General features: G+C 48.5%; 1 protein-coding gene across 1 annotated transcript in view; it reads left to right on the top strand.

The window, feature by feature from the left end:
- LOC126518501 (glutathione S-transferase 2-like) overlaps positions 1-10,800 on the top strand; it is a 54,198-nt gene extending 43,398 nt beyond the window's left edge. The window contains exons 4-5 of the mRNA XM_050168287.3: positions 9,330-9,500; positions 10,599-10,800. Coding sequence (XP_050024244.2) covers positions 9,330-9,500; positions 10,599-10,736 — 309 coding nt within the window. The 3' untranslated portion in view covers positions 10,737-10,800. The remainder of the gene's footprint in view (positions 1-9,329; positions 9,501-10,598) is intronic.
- The last annotated feature ends 3,092 nt before the right edge of the window (positions 10,801-13,892 follow it).

Below are 13,892 nucleotides of genomic sequence, written 5' to 3' on the forward strand. Positions count from 1 at the left end.
AACGTGCCGGTGATACGGTTCTAATTATTCCCCGCAAAGCCTCATCAGCAGGAGCAACAACGGTGGCAATGGATCGTAGCTTCGGCGCGAAATTTCTTGTTCTCATCCTTTCCTTTGTCGCTTCGGTGTTTTTTCTTTTTTATTATTATTTTTTTACTCAATTGTAGTTAGACGGGTAAGCGACGAAGTTCGTCTGCAGTGCAACCTGCGGTTGAAAGGCATTTCGCTAAAGTTCGGAATGCCGTTTGCCGCTTATATTGTTTTCCGCTTCTTTACCGCGTTGGGCTAGCTAGGCAGCACGACTGCATGAGCGCATTGTTTTGCATGTTAAAGCTACAGAAGTTTGCAAGAACTGAAATTGTTAGTTTTATGTGGCCCGGTAAATCCTCGCACCAGCTGTCGCGCACTTCATGTCTTTACATTTATTTTATGCGTGGCTTCGCCCATGTTTAACTGTTGCTAGTTGCTTCATGCATAACTCTTGATTCTTTTGAGCTGCGAGGTTTTCACCCTGCCTCGTTTGTAAAGGGTATAAATCACGCTGTGTCTTATCGGAATGACACCAAGCAAGTGCTTCTTTAACAGCTTTATTCATTTCGCCCGAGGGCACCTTAGATATTGTGGTTTTTTGGGAAATGTGTTTAGAAAATAGGTAGCTCAGGGCGAGAATTGCTAATAGTTACTGCATATGGTATTTTTGTTCTATTTTTCGCTGATCCATTTTTCGCTGAGTAGTTCGCGTCACATCATCATACCTTGATGCTGTCTGAGCAGACTTAACACGCCGAGTGATTTGTTTGTTTCACAACGTAGTCGCTTCTTGCAAGTGAATTTTGCACTCAGCTGAATTATTTCTTATGATTACGCCGCATAGGACTAAACCCGGCCTTGCCGCCAGCGCTGTATCTAATTTGACTGGCGCTGCTCTGCCTTTAAATATATCGTGTGGCCATTCTCTCTAGTAACATTTAAAAAAAGTACTGCAATGTTAGTCACACTATAGCTTTGTACGTTTCCAAGCAGTTCCCTTAGGGAATTTAAAATTGCAAAAACTGCAGCGCGAACGGCAGTTCATCGGCGGTACAGCGCTAACACGCGCTTTTATTAACCCGTGCGTTTGGTGGCTTCGTTGACTATAGTGTACGCGTTTCTATCAATAAATTCGCAATTATTCTACTTCAGGCGACTTTCACTACACTTATTCGGCGGCGTCACATGTATTCATCGGCAGAAAAATCACAACGGTATATGCAGACATCGCACCGTGCGGATTTGTTATCTAAGTCTGCACTAACGACGGGTGCTTATTATTGAGGTACAGAAGCAGCATTACGGCAAGGGTAGAATTAAAGAAAAAAAAAACGGTCGAGACATCGCATTAGTCAACAAAATTTGTCGGCTAGTTTACATGAGCTCCACTTCATGTAAATGGTCTTCATGGCGTTTGTCTGCGGGACGCACCTGGCGCGTATGTGGACCATGTTGCCCCAAACACCGGTAACACCTTGTTCATACCCGCTCCCACAGAGGTCTGCGTCTTCCCTACAGCTGTCACCGCAGAAGAAGCAGTCTGGCGCCCGAACCAAGGACAAATCGCAGCCGCGAACTTCAGTCACCCTTGCTGCAAAGCGTTGTCGTCTGCTACTGCTCCCACGCGTATTGTTGGAAGCGCCCGCTAGGTGGCTATCAGTGGCGCCTCTATAGGCGGTGCACGCGGCCTATACCTCAAACTCCAGCGCAAGACGCCCAGAAGCTGGTACTTTATTCTATGACGCAAACTTCGACGCTCGTCGCAATGGACCCTGACACCGACAGATTGGCTCGCGATGGTGGGCTCAACTTCAGCGATTTGAGCACCGGCGAGCGCGACCTGCTGCTGAGGGCTCGCACTGCCGGCGTCGTTGCGTACTACGACGGCGGCCTCGACACCGGCTCTCCGGAGCGGGAAAGCAACGAGGGCTTCCCACGACATCACATGGACGTGGCATTCTCGCTGCTTGTTCCAAATGAGTTTCGCGAGCGAACCCTCACAGCACGACGCGATAACGAAGCTACTGAAACTCCAAAGTGTGCGCGGCGCGGAGTCGAGCGCGCAGAGTCGAGCGAAAACGAAACCTTTCGAACACCCATATTACTGAAGGGTAACGTCAAAATGTTATTTTTTCTTAGAATCGAATAGACGTAGACAAGTAGCATTTTTTTTCCGTCTTATAATCGAATGAAATGATATTTTTAATACGAGTAGTTGAGTATTAGTAACACAAATTATGAGGAGTGCTTTCGTCATCGGGTTAGTACCGGAATGTCGCTGGGGGGTCTCAAATCGTGTCATGCATTTACCTCAATTTCTCGGTTACTAAAGCTCTGTTCGCGATTACATTGACGCCTTAGACGTTCTAGAACATTGCTCTACCACTTTAACTTGAGTTTTTGGTAACCTTTAGTGTCCCTTTAATAATGAGTCGACTTATATTCGCATATTATTCTACATTTAGAGATTTTCTGCGTTTATGGGTATTGTAAATGAATAAATTTGAACGAAGAGGAGGAACGCTATGGTGAGCCCATACTTTTTCACTATAACAGCAAGAGGGAAATCTGGCGCCACCGGCTATGGGAGTTTTCTAAGGGGTGGTGTGCCGTCATGGGAATGACGGTATATGTGCCTGCGAGGCTTGTGTTGGCTGGTGTTGCAAAAGGCTTCGTCTAAAACGTGGATATGGCTACACAATAACGCGTTCTTAAAGTAAAACCTACATAAAATATTTCCATTCACGCATGTTGCATCTTCCAGTGAAGTTTACTGACCTACAATGCATAAAACGCGAGGAAAAGCAAGAAAGACGACAACGTTCCAATGCGAGGGGGAATCTTGTCGTCTGTCCAACTTTAGCGGCCCGCTGATACTTTTTACGTGTCATATAATTGTGCATGCAATAACAAGTTCTCAAAGTTAAACAAAACATGTTTTTGTGTTTTTTTGCACAACACGTAAAACAGCACGTAACCAGCTTTTTACGTGCTGTTTTAGTAGAGAATGAATCATTGTGACAGACGGAGCGGTGCTTGCCAGGTGCGTCTTCAAGGTGTCCAGGCTCTCCGGGAACGATGCCAATCCGAAGTCGCAATATACCGGTATTCCCATGCATACCGCAGTGCAGCAGCGCCAGATTTACGTTTAGGTAATATAGTGAGAAACTCTATGGGTGAGCCATCCCCTCCAACGCTTTCTAGTGGGTCAATCTTTCCAGCGCATCGCTCGGGGCGTAGTTTCATACAATAATTACGAGAGGAAACTCTGGCGCTTGTGTTTACGGGAGCTGCAACGGGAGCGGTTGAGCCAGATTGGAAATTATGGGAAGTACATTGATCTGCCTTTGTCCTTCTGGCTTCAAACGGCTTCAGGACTTTTAAACTCGTTATTTTCAACAATGTACTGCGTAATAAATAAATATGCATTATTAAAATTGTCCGACGGCAGGATTCGAGCACAGGACCTCTAGCCCAGATTCCTGATATTCAAACCATTAAGCCGCGGACGCATGCATCGACAGCCGATGTGAAACGCCCTTAGTAATTTGTCGCAGGTATGCCAGTGCCTTGAGACGCTTGGCGTGTTTTGATTTGGCCACCTCGACAAGCTCAAGCGTTTCAATTAGTAGCGAATGTGCGTGTTCGCAGCGTCTTCTGCACTTCTCAGAGTATATATTGCTCTGAAATTTGCGACGATGAAGGCATAAAAGCGTAATATACAAAGCCACAAGAACCTATGAATCGACAGGCACGAAGATGAGGCAAATTCATGTACTTCCCATCCTTCCTGAGTCAACGACTGCGGCACCAGAGTTCCCTCTATAGTATATTGTAGGAAACTGTGACTCGGCGAAACGCCGCTCATGCTGAGTCCGTGGCGTGTTCTCACGGTAGACCCAAACGCGGGTGACTAACAAACACCTTTTCAAGTGGTGGAGAGTGCTTCGTCCTACAGCGTCAATCCTGGAACTTCTATCCCGCGCTCTACGCTCCACCATGCCTGAAGACGCGTCCCAGCAAACACTTCTTACTCCTTCCCAGTAAGCGCCTCCTCAGTCAATCATGTACTCTGGTGTGCCTCCCCACAGGGACCCTGCCATTTTCAGCGGCGCGTACGACAACGATGTGGAGGACTGGCTGAAGTGATATGAGAAGGTAAGCGCCCACAAGAAATGGGACAATCCCGCAAAACTGAGCAACGTGCTCTTCCATCTTGCGGGTGTCGCCAGTCTCTGGTAAAACAATCATGAGACCGATTTTCTGACGTGCTCTTCATTCAAGACCTCTTTAGTGGCTGTGGTTGGTCGCCCTGCTATGCACAAGCTGTGTGCGGAATCACGCTTGCGAGAACCTGCACAGCAGCCGCGTGAACCATTTACAAGCTGCAGTGAAGGTGTTCTGGACTTGCATAAGAGAGTCAATGTGACGATGTCGGAGTCTGAAAAAATCCGAAATGTCATGAAAGGAATAGGTGATGCTTTCTACATGCTGCTTGCAAAAAAAAACTCACTGTCCTTGACTGACATCGTCACTCTCTGCCAAAGCTAGAAGGAGCTACGCAGGCAGTGCTCGTTGACATGTCACCCTTTATCGCGCGACGAACACATTGCTGCTTTGGCTACCATCTCCGACCAGTCAGCGCTGCTTGCAGAAATGAAAGCGTTCGTCCGTGAGGAAGTTGCACGCCAGCTCTCCTTGATGACTTTCGCTCGGCCGCTGCATATACAAGAGCGCGCCACGTATTTTGTGCCTCTGCTCCGTCGCGCGATCGAGTAAAAAATCACCCAGGTCTTGCCAGACTAGCGCTAACATCTTCCTGCGGCTGCACCACTGCGCTACGCTGAAGTCGTTGCCACGCGCCAACAGGTACCGTTGCCTGCACCACTCGGCTACGCTGAAGTCGCGACGACCCAACCACTTTCTCCAAGTATGCCTCTCCGCTATTCCAACGTCATGGCGAGGCCCCCACTGCAGCCCGCCATGCAGCCATATCAGCAGCCGCCACGTACTACGCGTCCTGTGACAGGGATGGGGCCTGCCCCAGCGAACCGGTGGCATACCCCCGATAACCTGTCAATATGTTTGCGTGTGCGTATACGCCGGTCACATCTCACGCTATTGTAATTGTGTGCAGTCACCTAGTGCCTCCCCACCCGTGTCAAGTCACCCCAACCGTCTGTATTATGACCCCTATCGGGTATGTCACCGACATTGCGCCAGACACGAACTCGCCGCCGTTCACCGTCTCCTCGCCGTCGCTCACTGTCGCCGATGCGACCTCGCCCCGTAACTCGGATCGAGGAAAACTAATCGTCGCAGTCCATTGGCATGGGCTGCGACAACGCTGAAATGTTTAAGTCCTTAACGCTATCCCTCGAACGTAATCGAAGTGTTTGTTGACGGTGTTCACGCATCTGCACTAGTGGACACAGGAGCTGCAGTATGGGTTCTGGTCACTAAGCTTTGCCGCTTGCTTCGGAAGGTCACGACGCCCCTTTCTGGTCCATCCCTCAGCACAGCTAATGCTCAGCATATTCACTACTTAGCGGCTTGCACTTTTCACGTTATCGTTGACGACGTTCTATAGGCCATAGAATTCATCCTTTCCTCATGCTGTCTTGACCTAATCCTCGGCTGAGATTTTCTCTCGCTCCACAATGCCGTTATCCATTGCGCACTGACCGAAATAGAACTATCGCCGCTGTTACATTTGCCACTCACCGACAGTTCTTCGCTTTCAAAGAAACTACTTGTCCAAGCGGACATCCACATTCCTCCGAGCGCGTGAACGATCGTGCCCATGTACTGCAGCGGACTCTCCGACACTGCTGCACTACTGTCTCTGTCTGACTGCTTTTTCACTCGGAAAGGTCTGCTGCTACCTTTTGCGACAGTGGATATCAGACAGGGCTACAGCACCGTTTTCGTTTGGAACTTTTTCCCATACCCTGTGATGCTGCTCCGAAGGTAATGTCGTGGCACTGTAGAAGCCATAAAAAACGCAAGTTATTGAGGTGCCCAGTGACAATTACTGTGCTAGTTGCAGTGCGCTGAGTGCTGTTTCTACGCGTGACACATCACCAAGTGACGCGTTCGGTTCTTCTATTACCGATGAGCTTACATCAGTACAGCGGTCTCCGCTTTTACGCCTCTTAGAATTAATTCGTTCTTCTTTCAATGCAATGGAGCCTTCCCTGGGTCGGTCGTCAGCTGTTACACATTGTATCGACACTCGCTGGCAACCGCCAATGCGGCAACGTCCGCATCGCGCATCTCCTGCAGACTGTCGTGTAATATCAACCAGCAAGTTGACGGCATGCGTCGCCGCGAGGTGATAAGACCTTCCAACAGCCCATGGGCATCCCCTGTCGTCCGTGTTATGAAGAAATATGGTTTTGTGCGGCTCTGTGTGTACTACCGGCGCCACAACGAGAACTCGCAAGGACGTCTGCCCTCTCCCACGCATAGACGGTGCGATTGACAGTCCACAAGGCGCAGAATTTTTTTCATCTCTAGATTCGCGCTCAGGGTACTAGCAAGTACTCATTGCAAACCCTGACCGGCTGAAGATGGTTTTTGCCACACCCGACCACTTATACGAATTTAACGTAATGCCTTTTGGACTTTTTGCAGTGCCTGCAACCTTTGAGCGCATGATGGACAGTTCTGCATGGCTTGAAGTGGCACAGGTGCTTCTGCTATCTTCACGACGTTGTTTGTTCTCCCGACTTCACCACGCACCGTCAACGGCGCCGGCGTGTTCTGACATGTTTAGAAAACGTTGGCCTACAACGAAGTGCCAATTTGCAGCTCGGCAGCTGGCGATTCTAGATTACATCGTATTCGAGAATGGAATTCTCCCCGATCTAGCCAAACTTCGGGCTGTCGCCGAATTTCCTCAGCCAATGTCCGTCAAAGAATTGCGCTGTTTCATAGGTCTCTGCTCCTACTTCAAAGCTTCATTTGAAATTTTGCCGCCACCATATGGCCTCTGACGAATGTACTTAGAAGCAACGGACTCTTCACTTCGTGGTCGTCCAAGTGCAACGAGGCCTTCACAAAGCTCCGTCGTTTGCTAACGACTCCACCAATTTTGCGCCATTACCGCCCGACAACCCCTACCGAGGCGTGCATAGATGCCAGCGATGTTGTCGTCCGCTCTCCTCTTGCCCAGCACAGTTTTCCTGTCTGTGGTGGCTTATGCAAGTCGTACGCTTACGAGAGCCGAGACAAATTACACTGAGAGAAAAAGAATGCCTGGCCGTCATCTGGGCCCTTACTAAGTTCCGGCCTTATTTGTATGGCCGTAAATTTGATGGTCACGGACCACCATGAACTATATTGGCTGTCATCCTTGAAGGATCCTTCAGGCCGTCTTGCCCGATGGACACCTTGCCTGCAAGACTACGACATCCGCGTGCTGTACCGCAGCGAACGCCAGCATTCTGACGCCGACGCCCTCTCCTTTGCCCGACGGCAATGCCTGCTGCTCACTAGCCCAGTTTGCCGTTTCTTCGCTCGACCTTACCACTATCGCTTCTGAGCAGCGCAAAGACCATTGAATTGCTTCCATTATAGACTTGCTTTCTGGTTCATCAGCCCAACCAGCCACTCGCACGTTGCGTCGTCAAGCTGACCATTTCACCTGCTTCACCAACGCAGTTATAACTCCGACGAGCGCCAGCGGTTGTAGTACCTCGCAGTCTGCATTTCCGAAATGTGTGCAGCTTTCCACGCCGATCCACAGTGTGCACAATCGGGTGTTTTCAAAGCTTATCAATGCCTTGGACGGCGGTACTACTTGCGAGCGATGTACAGCTAGGTTCAGAAGTTCGTTTGCTTTTTCCCCAATTATCAGTGCGGGAAATCTTCGCCCCGCGTCTCTCCAGCCATTCTGCAACCTTTACTTTGCCCTACCCGGCCGTTTGGGCGCGTCACCATTGATTTGTATAGGCCCCTTCCCCTGACATCGGCTGAAAAACGCTGGGCCATTGTGGCAGTTGAACAGCTCACGAGATGCACGGAAACTGCCGCCCTCCCGGCAGTTGCACAGCGCGCGAAGTTGCCTCTTTCCTGCTTGGTCGATTCATACTGCGTCATGGGCCACCTCAGGAACTGCTCACTGATCGCGGACGTGCTTTCCTGTCCGATGTAGTTGAAGCCTTTCTTAAAGACTTCCACGTTCTTAATCGCACACTACGGCGTTACCATCCTCAAACAAATAACCTTACAGAACGCTTCAACCGTACGCTCGGTGACATGCTCGTCATGCTTGCCATGTACGCTGCCTCCCACCACACAAATTGCGACGTCATTCTGCCCCTTCCAACCTACGCGTACAACACCAGAACTTATAGCACCACCAGCTTTACACCCTTTTCTTACTGTACGGTCGGCACCCGTCGCACACCATCGACACACAATTCTACCTTACCAGCCGGATGCAACTGAATATGCGGCCATTTCTGCCACGGCGAAAAATGCTGAAGAGTGCCGCGATATCACATGGGCCTTTGCCTCTAATGACCACGAGCCCCAGAAAAGCACTCGCGGTGACACCACTTATGCGCCCACCTTCCTTCCTGGAGCGCTCGTGTGGCTCTCAGCTCCTTCCGCGACACTTGGTTTCTCTTTAAAACTACTGCCGAAGTATGGAGGGCCCTACGTTATCGTCGAACGCGCATCCCTCGTCATGTACGTGATCGAACTCGTTGAACCGTCTTCGGACATGCGCCGTCGTGGACTCGACATTGCCAACCTCGAGGCCCTCAAGCCCTACTATGATCCACTCATAGCGAGGAGCTGTTAGGTCGCGCGACGGCTCCCTTTTTGTTCCCGAGGGTAATTGTAGCGAAGAAGAGGAACACTACAGTGGACCATTTTCTCCAGCGCTTTCTAGTGGGTCAACCTCTCCAGCGCATTGCTCAGAGAACGCCGCTCGTTCTCAGTCCGTGCCCTGCTCGGACGGTCAGCCCAAACGCTGGTGATTAATAAACACCTTTACAAAATAAACAAATCAATATCTTCTGGTTTGCCTAACCTGCTCCTGGAGATCGTCTAACCGGTATTACAAGCACAAGCAGCGGCAGTCATTTTCTTCTGCAGATCCGTGATTCCGCCTTTCGGCTGTCGCTCAATGTCCGTCCGTGATGTTTGTTGCCCTCGCAAAACAACTTGAATGTGACTGTCACTGAACCTTGATTTCCATTACAAGCAGTTGCGAGTCACCCGACTCCCTTCAGCAGATAGTTTACTGTGTAACACTCGTGACTCGCTACCTGCCTTTCATGCTGCAGGGCCCACGCTTTTGCGAGAACAGCAAACCAACTAAAGAGGAACAGGCTGACTTCGATGAGAAGGTCCTGGGGGCAATCCAGCGCCTCATCGGCGAAGGTCCGTTCGCCACTGGTGACACGCTCACCGTTGCTGATCTTAGCATCCTCGCCATCCTGGTTCTCTCACTTGACGTAAGTACCACTTATTGAAGAGTCCGTCCTGATTTTTTTCTTTGTTTTTGCCTTCTGATCATTGATACGTGGACCATAGGCAAGACAGGAAAGATAACGCTTCACACATGCCTATCTGACAACGTGGAATTCACGTGTGTTTTCCCATTTATTCATGAAAAGCAACCACCTATCTGCAGTTCCCGCCTGTCTACCAACACTAGCGATTGTAATGTCTTCAATGCTCTTTTCCGATCTCATTTCATGCCACAGTCGGCATTCTTCTTAATTTTGCTCCTTTCTGAATCGGCGTCCGCTTCATTCTACATGCATGTGCAGTTTAGGCGACAGACGTTTGTCCCCAGTTCATTTGTTAGTCCTCACTTAAGTGTCTCGCACTTTCTCATTCTGCCTTCACACAGTACGGTAGCTATGATTTAGAAAAACGTCGATTCAGCTTCTTGCTCATCAGGAACCAGCACAGCCTTGTATATATTATATGTCTGCATACATGCCAATATATCGCTGAAAACGCGCAAATCAACCGTGGCTAGTGGTACAGACTCTCATCTCAATAAAAGTCAAAAGGCCTGATACCGAGGTGTGATTTCAACAGCTGTGCGCGCCTCTAATTGAGAATTCCTCGATTTTGTTCCAGTTCTGCCAAGCCTGTTATATACCTGGACCTTTATTAGCACTTTCCGATCTGCGCCTATGCTGGACATCATCCGGTTTCCTTAATTCGTCGCATTGGGGGGAGAGGGGGGTAGTGACGTGTGCATGCAACTTACTATATCGCACGTCAATCAATTTTGTTAAGTTTGCGTGTGGCCACGCATGGGATAAAACAAAACACGTTCCCATTATCTGCTCTCACAAGTCAGGTGTTGCGAACCCAGAATTTTTTCGCTACGGAATAGCACATGAGCGCAGCGATCTCCTCTTCAAGAATTAAGTCTAGTTAAACGAAAGCAATACAAAATGATTGCCCGCAGTTTTGATCGCATCCCATTACGTCAGTGCAGGTGTGAGAACCGCGCTGTCAGATGTCCTCGGTTACAGAAGATCCTCGTGTCGGCTCCTACTTAGTTTCTGTGTGTCCTTCCGTCTTTTTTCCAGATTGGCTACGTCGACAAAGCCAGGTTTTCTGGTCTCTTCGAGTACTACGGGCGCGTAAAAGGCGCGCTGCCTTACTTCGAAGACGTATATGGTCCTACTATTAGGCTATACCGTCGCATTTGGGCTCAGCTGCAGTAAGCTGCTGTTTACGTCTGTAGACACCAGCGAATGTGGTGAAGTAAAGTCGTTCATTGATGCTCAACGGTCTCTCTGCACTTATTTAATGCGTCGATGTGACGGTGTCCTTCTCTGGAGTACGTCGTTTCTGACTTATGATCTGCTACACCGTTAGCACGGCTGATGCCGCCGCTAACTACACGTGATGCAACTTTTTACTGTGCATGTGCGAGAACACGCGCGCGTACACGTGGCCAAAACACTTCCTCTGACACCAGGACAAAAAAAAATAATATATATCGAGAGATCTCTGCATGCCACTTACAGCATTGTGTTTACAGTGACATCTAAACGTTCGGCGCTGACTTATCAAGCGTGGAGTATCTATCACAAGGCGCTTCTGTTGGGATTTCTTATAGATCGACCTTTCATCGCAATACCACCGCGGCAGACTTTTGGCACCTCGCTTCTTACTATTCGGAGAAGTTGAATTTCATAGGAACTCAGTAAGTTAACTGCGCAAAGAGGACAATGACGTAAACGGGACGAACACGAGCGCTGTTTTCGTCCAGCTTACGTCATTTCCGACTATTTCACTGTTCAGATAGAGTTAAATCAAACTAGCGCACTTGGCCGTCCTGCGAAGTTACTTATTGGAAGCCTGACTGACATTACCTGAACAGATCACAATGCTTACTAGGCTAACTACAATTTCATCCTATACACATTTATAGACTTTAGGAACATGTTGCTATTGCAGAAATGAAAAAAAAAGTTATCACGCTTTACGTGCCTAAACCACTGATTATGAGGCTCACCGTAGTGGGGGACTTCGGAGATTTGGACCACCCGGGGTTTTTTAACGTTAACCTAGATCTAAGCACACAGGTGTTTTCGCATTTCGTCCCCACCTATATATGCGGCTGCCGTGGCCGGGTTCGATCCCATGACCTCGTGCATAGCAGCCAAACAACATGGCCACTAGGCAACCGAGGCGGGTGGAAATGAATGCAGAAGCGTATCGAATTGGGCTGGTTCGGCAGAGATGAAGCCGGGTAACTGATTCACATACACTTAGCATAGATACGAAAACTGGCACCAATTTTGGAGATAACCCGTCCCAAAAGTCTGCGGAAAAATGTTTAGTAGCTTTTCAGTTAGTATCTTGCCGCAGTGCAAGGAGTTAGGATTCTGTAAGCCTAACTTGAACGCAAGAGTAATTCGTAGCTATTTGGGTGGAAAGTATCTCAAACGTGGTGGCAGTCTTCGGTTTTATGCGAAGTAAATATGATGTTACTACTCTGCTTCAATTCTACTATTGTGATATGCGCCTTGAATTTAGCAAATAAAAAGTGAACTAGTAAACATTTCTGGATTCACCAGCTGAATACTTCTATTTTGCAAGCAATCTCCGCCTGTTTCTGTATCCCGACTCAAGAAATTGAATTTACTATTTTACGCAGGTAATCTTAAAAAATCCATTCAAAGTTAATAAAAAGCATTATAGCCATAGCTGGTATATGGAGAACAAAAATTGTCATATCCGCAGAAAGTTGAACAGATAATGTGCTATAGAACGGTACAACAATATAATGACGCTTCCCAATTTTATTCAACGTAGTGATTATGTGGCTCCAATGTGGAAATCGCGTTCGTGGAGTCTATGCCCTAAGAGATCTCGTGCACAAATTGGAAGAAGTTATTCAAAGCATTGACCAACCAAGTGTAAAGGTATGCTTGAAGAACAATATGCTAAATATTAAGCTGTTTGATAGCCTGACAAGGAAACAAGCTTTCTGAATTGTCAGTGAACGTCTTTAAGTTCTGCGGGACTACTTTTATGCACACTTAAAACGGGGAATCCTGGTCATGAAAGAGAACTTCCGCAGGAAAAGAAAGTGTCAGCCTGGTGCCGGCGCTAAAGAAGAAAAGGTCTATGTAGAGGGTTGTCGAAATTATCCGATGAATAAATCTCAATTTGTCTCAATTCTGTATTTTTCGTATTAATGATTCACTTAATCCAGCGCATTGTATTTAATCCGCAATCGCGCTGACGCCCATCGAGCCTCCTTGGCCGTCCTGCAGCGCAGGAGTCGTTCGCTGTATTCAGAAGTCTCGGCAACCACGCACCTGTATTATTTAACCGCCTTCCACTACGGCCCCCAGCGCTTCACTACGTCCTCCTGGCCGGCCCGATACGAATGGCGCATTTGAGCGATTCTGGTCTCGCAAGATTCGGCCCTCTTAGTCGACACGCGCAAGCATGCGTCAACCACGCCATCTCATTGGCCCGTGGAACGCGCTGTCGACAAGTGTCTCACGACGGGGCCGCACGTTGTCGTTGCAAATTCATCAGGGGTAATTTACAATCTGGCGTTTTCAGTGTGCCAGCACAGAGCAACAAATTCAACAAGAGCGGACACTCCCATAGTGCCCAGCAGCCGAATTGACTATAACGCACCAAGCGGCTCATGTGATATGAACCACACTTCCAGCTGCTGTTTTGAGCACGCGCAGTTTGAGCGCTGGCTAGTATGTGTCACGCCGGCTGTGCTCATCGATGCGGCATTTGCTTCTTTTGCTCAAGCACGCGCTGTCTTCGTTGCGGAATCTTTTCTTTTTTTCGTTTAGTAAAATAAATACGATTGCGAGCGATCTTTACAAGCCTTGGTCGTAGCTGTCCTCTGTGCAATGTGCTATTTCATGCAGTAGACGCAAGACGACTTGCAAATGAGGAAACCTATAAAAATGCTCGCTCCGGGCTTCGCTCTGCATTCATCCAACGTTGCGGCACCAAGTAAGTAGCAGTAGTTCCCTTACGAAGCTCCACCGGATGACATCACCTTAAAGCAAATTACAAGCAAGTGTCATTTTGGTATTTAGATCTTATAGGAGAACTGCGTGATGCTAAACGTACGAAAGTGGTGAATCGGCCACACAGCGAACAAAGGCAATTCGCTTTTACAAACATGGCGTAGAATATACCAGACTCATTCCAAGCATACAATGCATAAAATATGACTATCTCATTTCCATGCATTCCCCATTCCTAAGCCTTATTTTCTGCCCTATAAAAGCGTTTTCGACACTGGCTCGGCTGACGCGAAGCATCACAAGTTTGGCCGCGTAAGAGTCAATGCAATACTAAACAAAGTTAAAGAACTGCGCCACAGCGAC

This window comes from Dermacentor andersoni, chromosome 1 (genome assembly GCF_023375885.2).
Source record: "Dermacentor andersoni chromosome 1, qqDerAnde1_hic_scaffold, whole genome shotgun sequence".
In the NCBI taxonomy this organism is placed as follows: Eukaryota; Metazoa; Arthropoda; class Arachnida; order Ixodida; family Ixodidae; genus Dermacentor; species Dermacentor andersoni.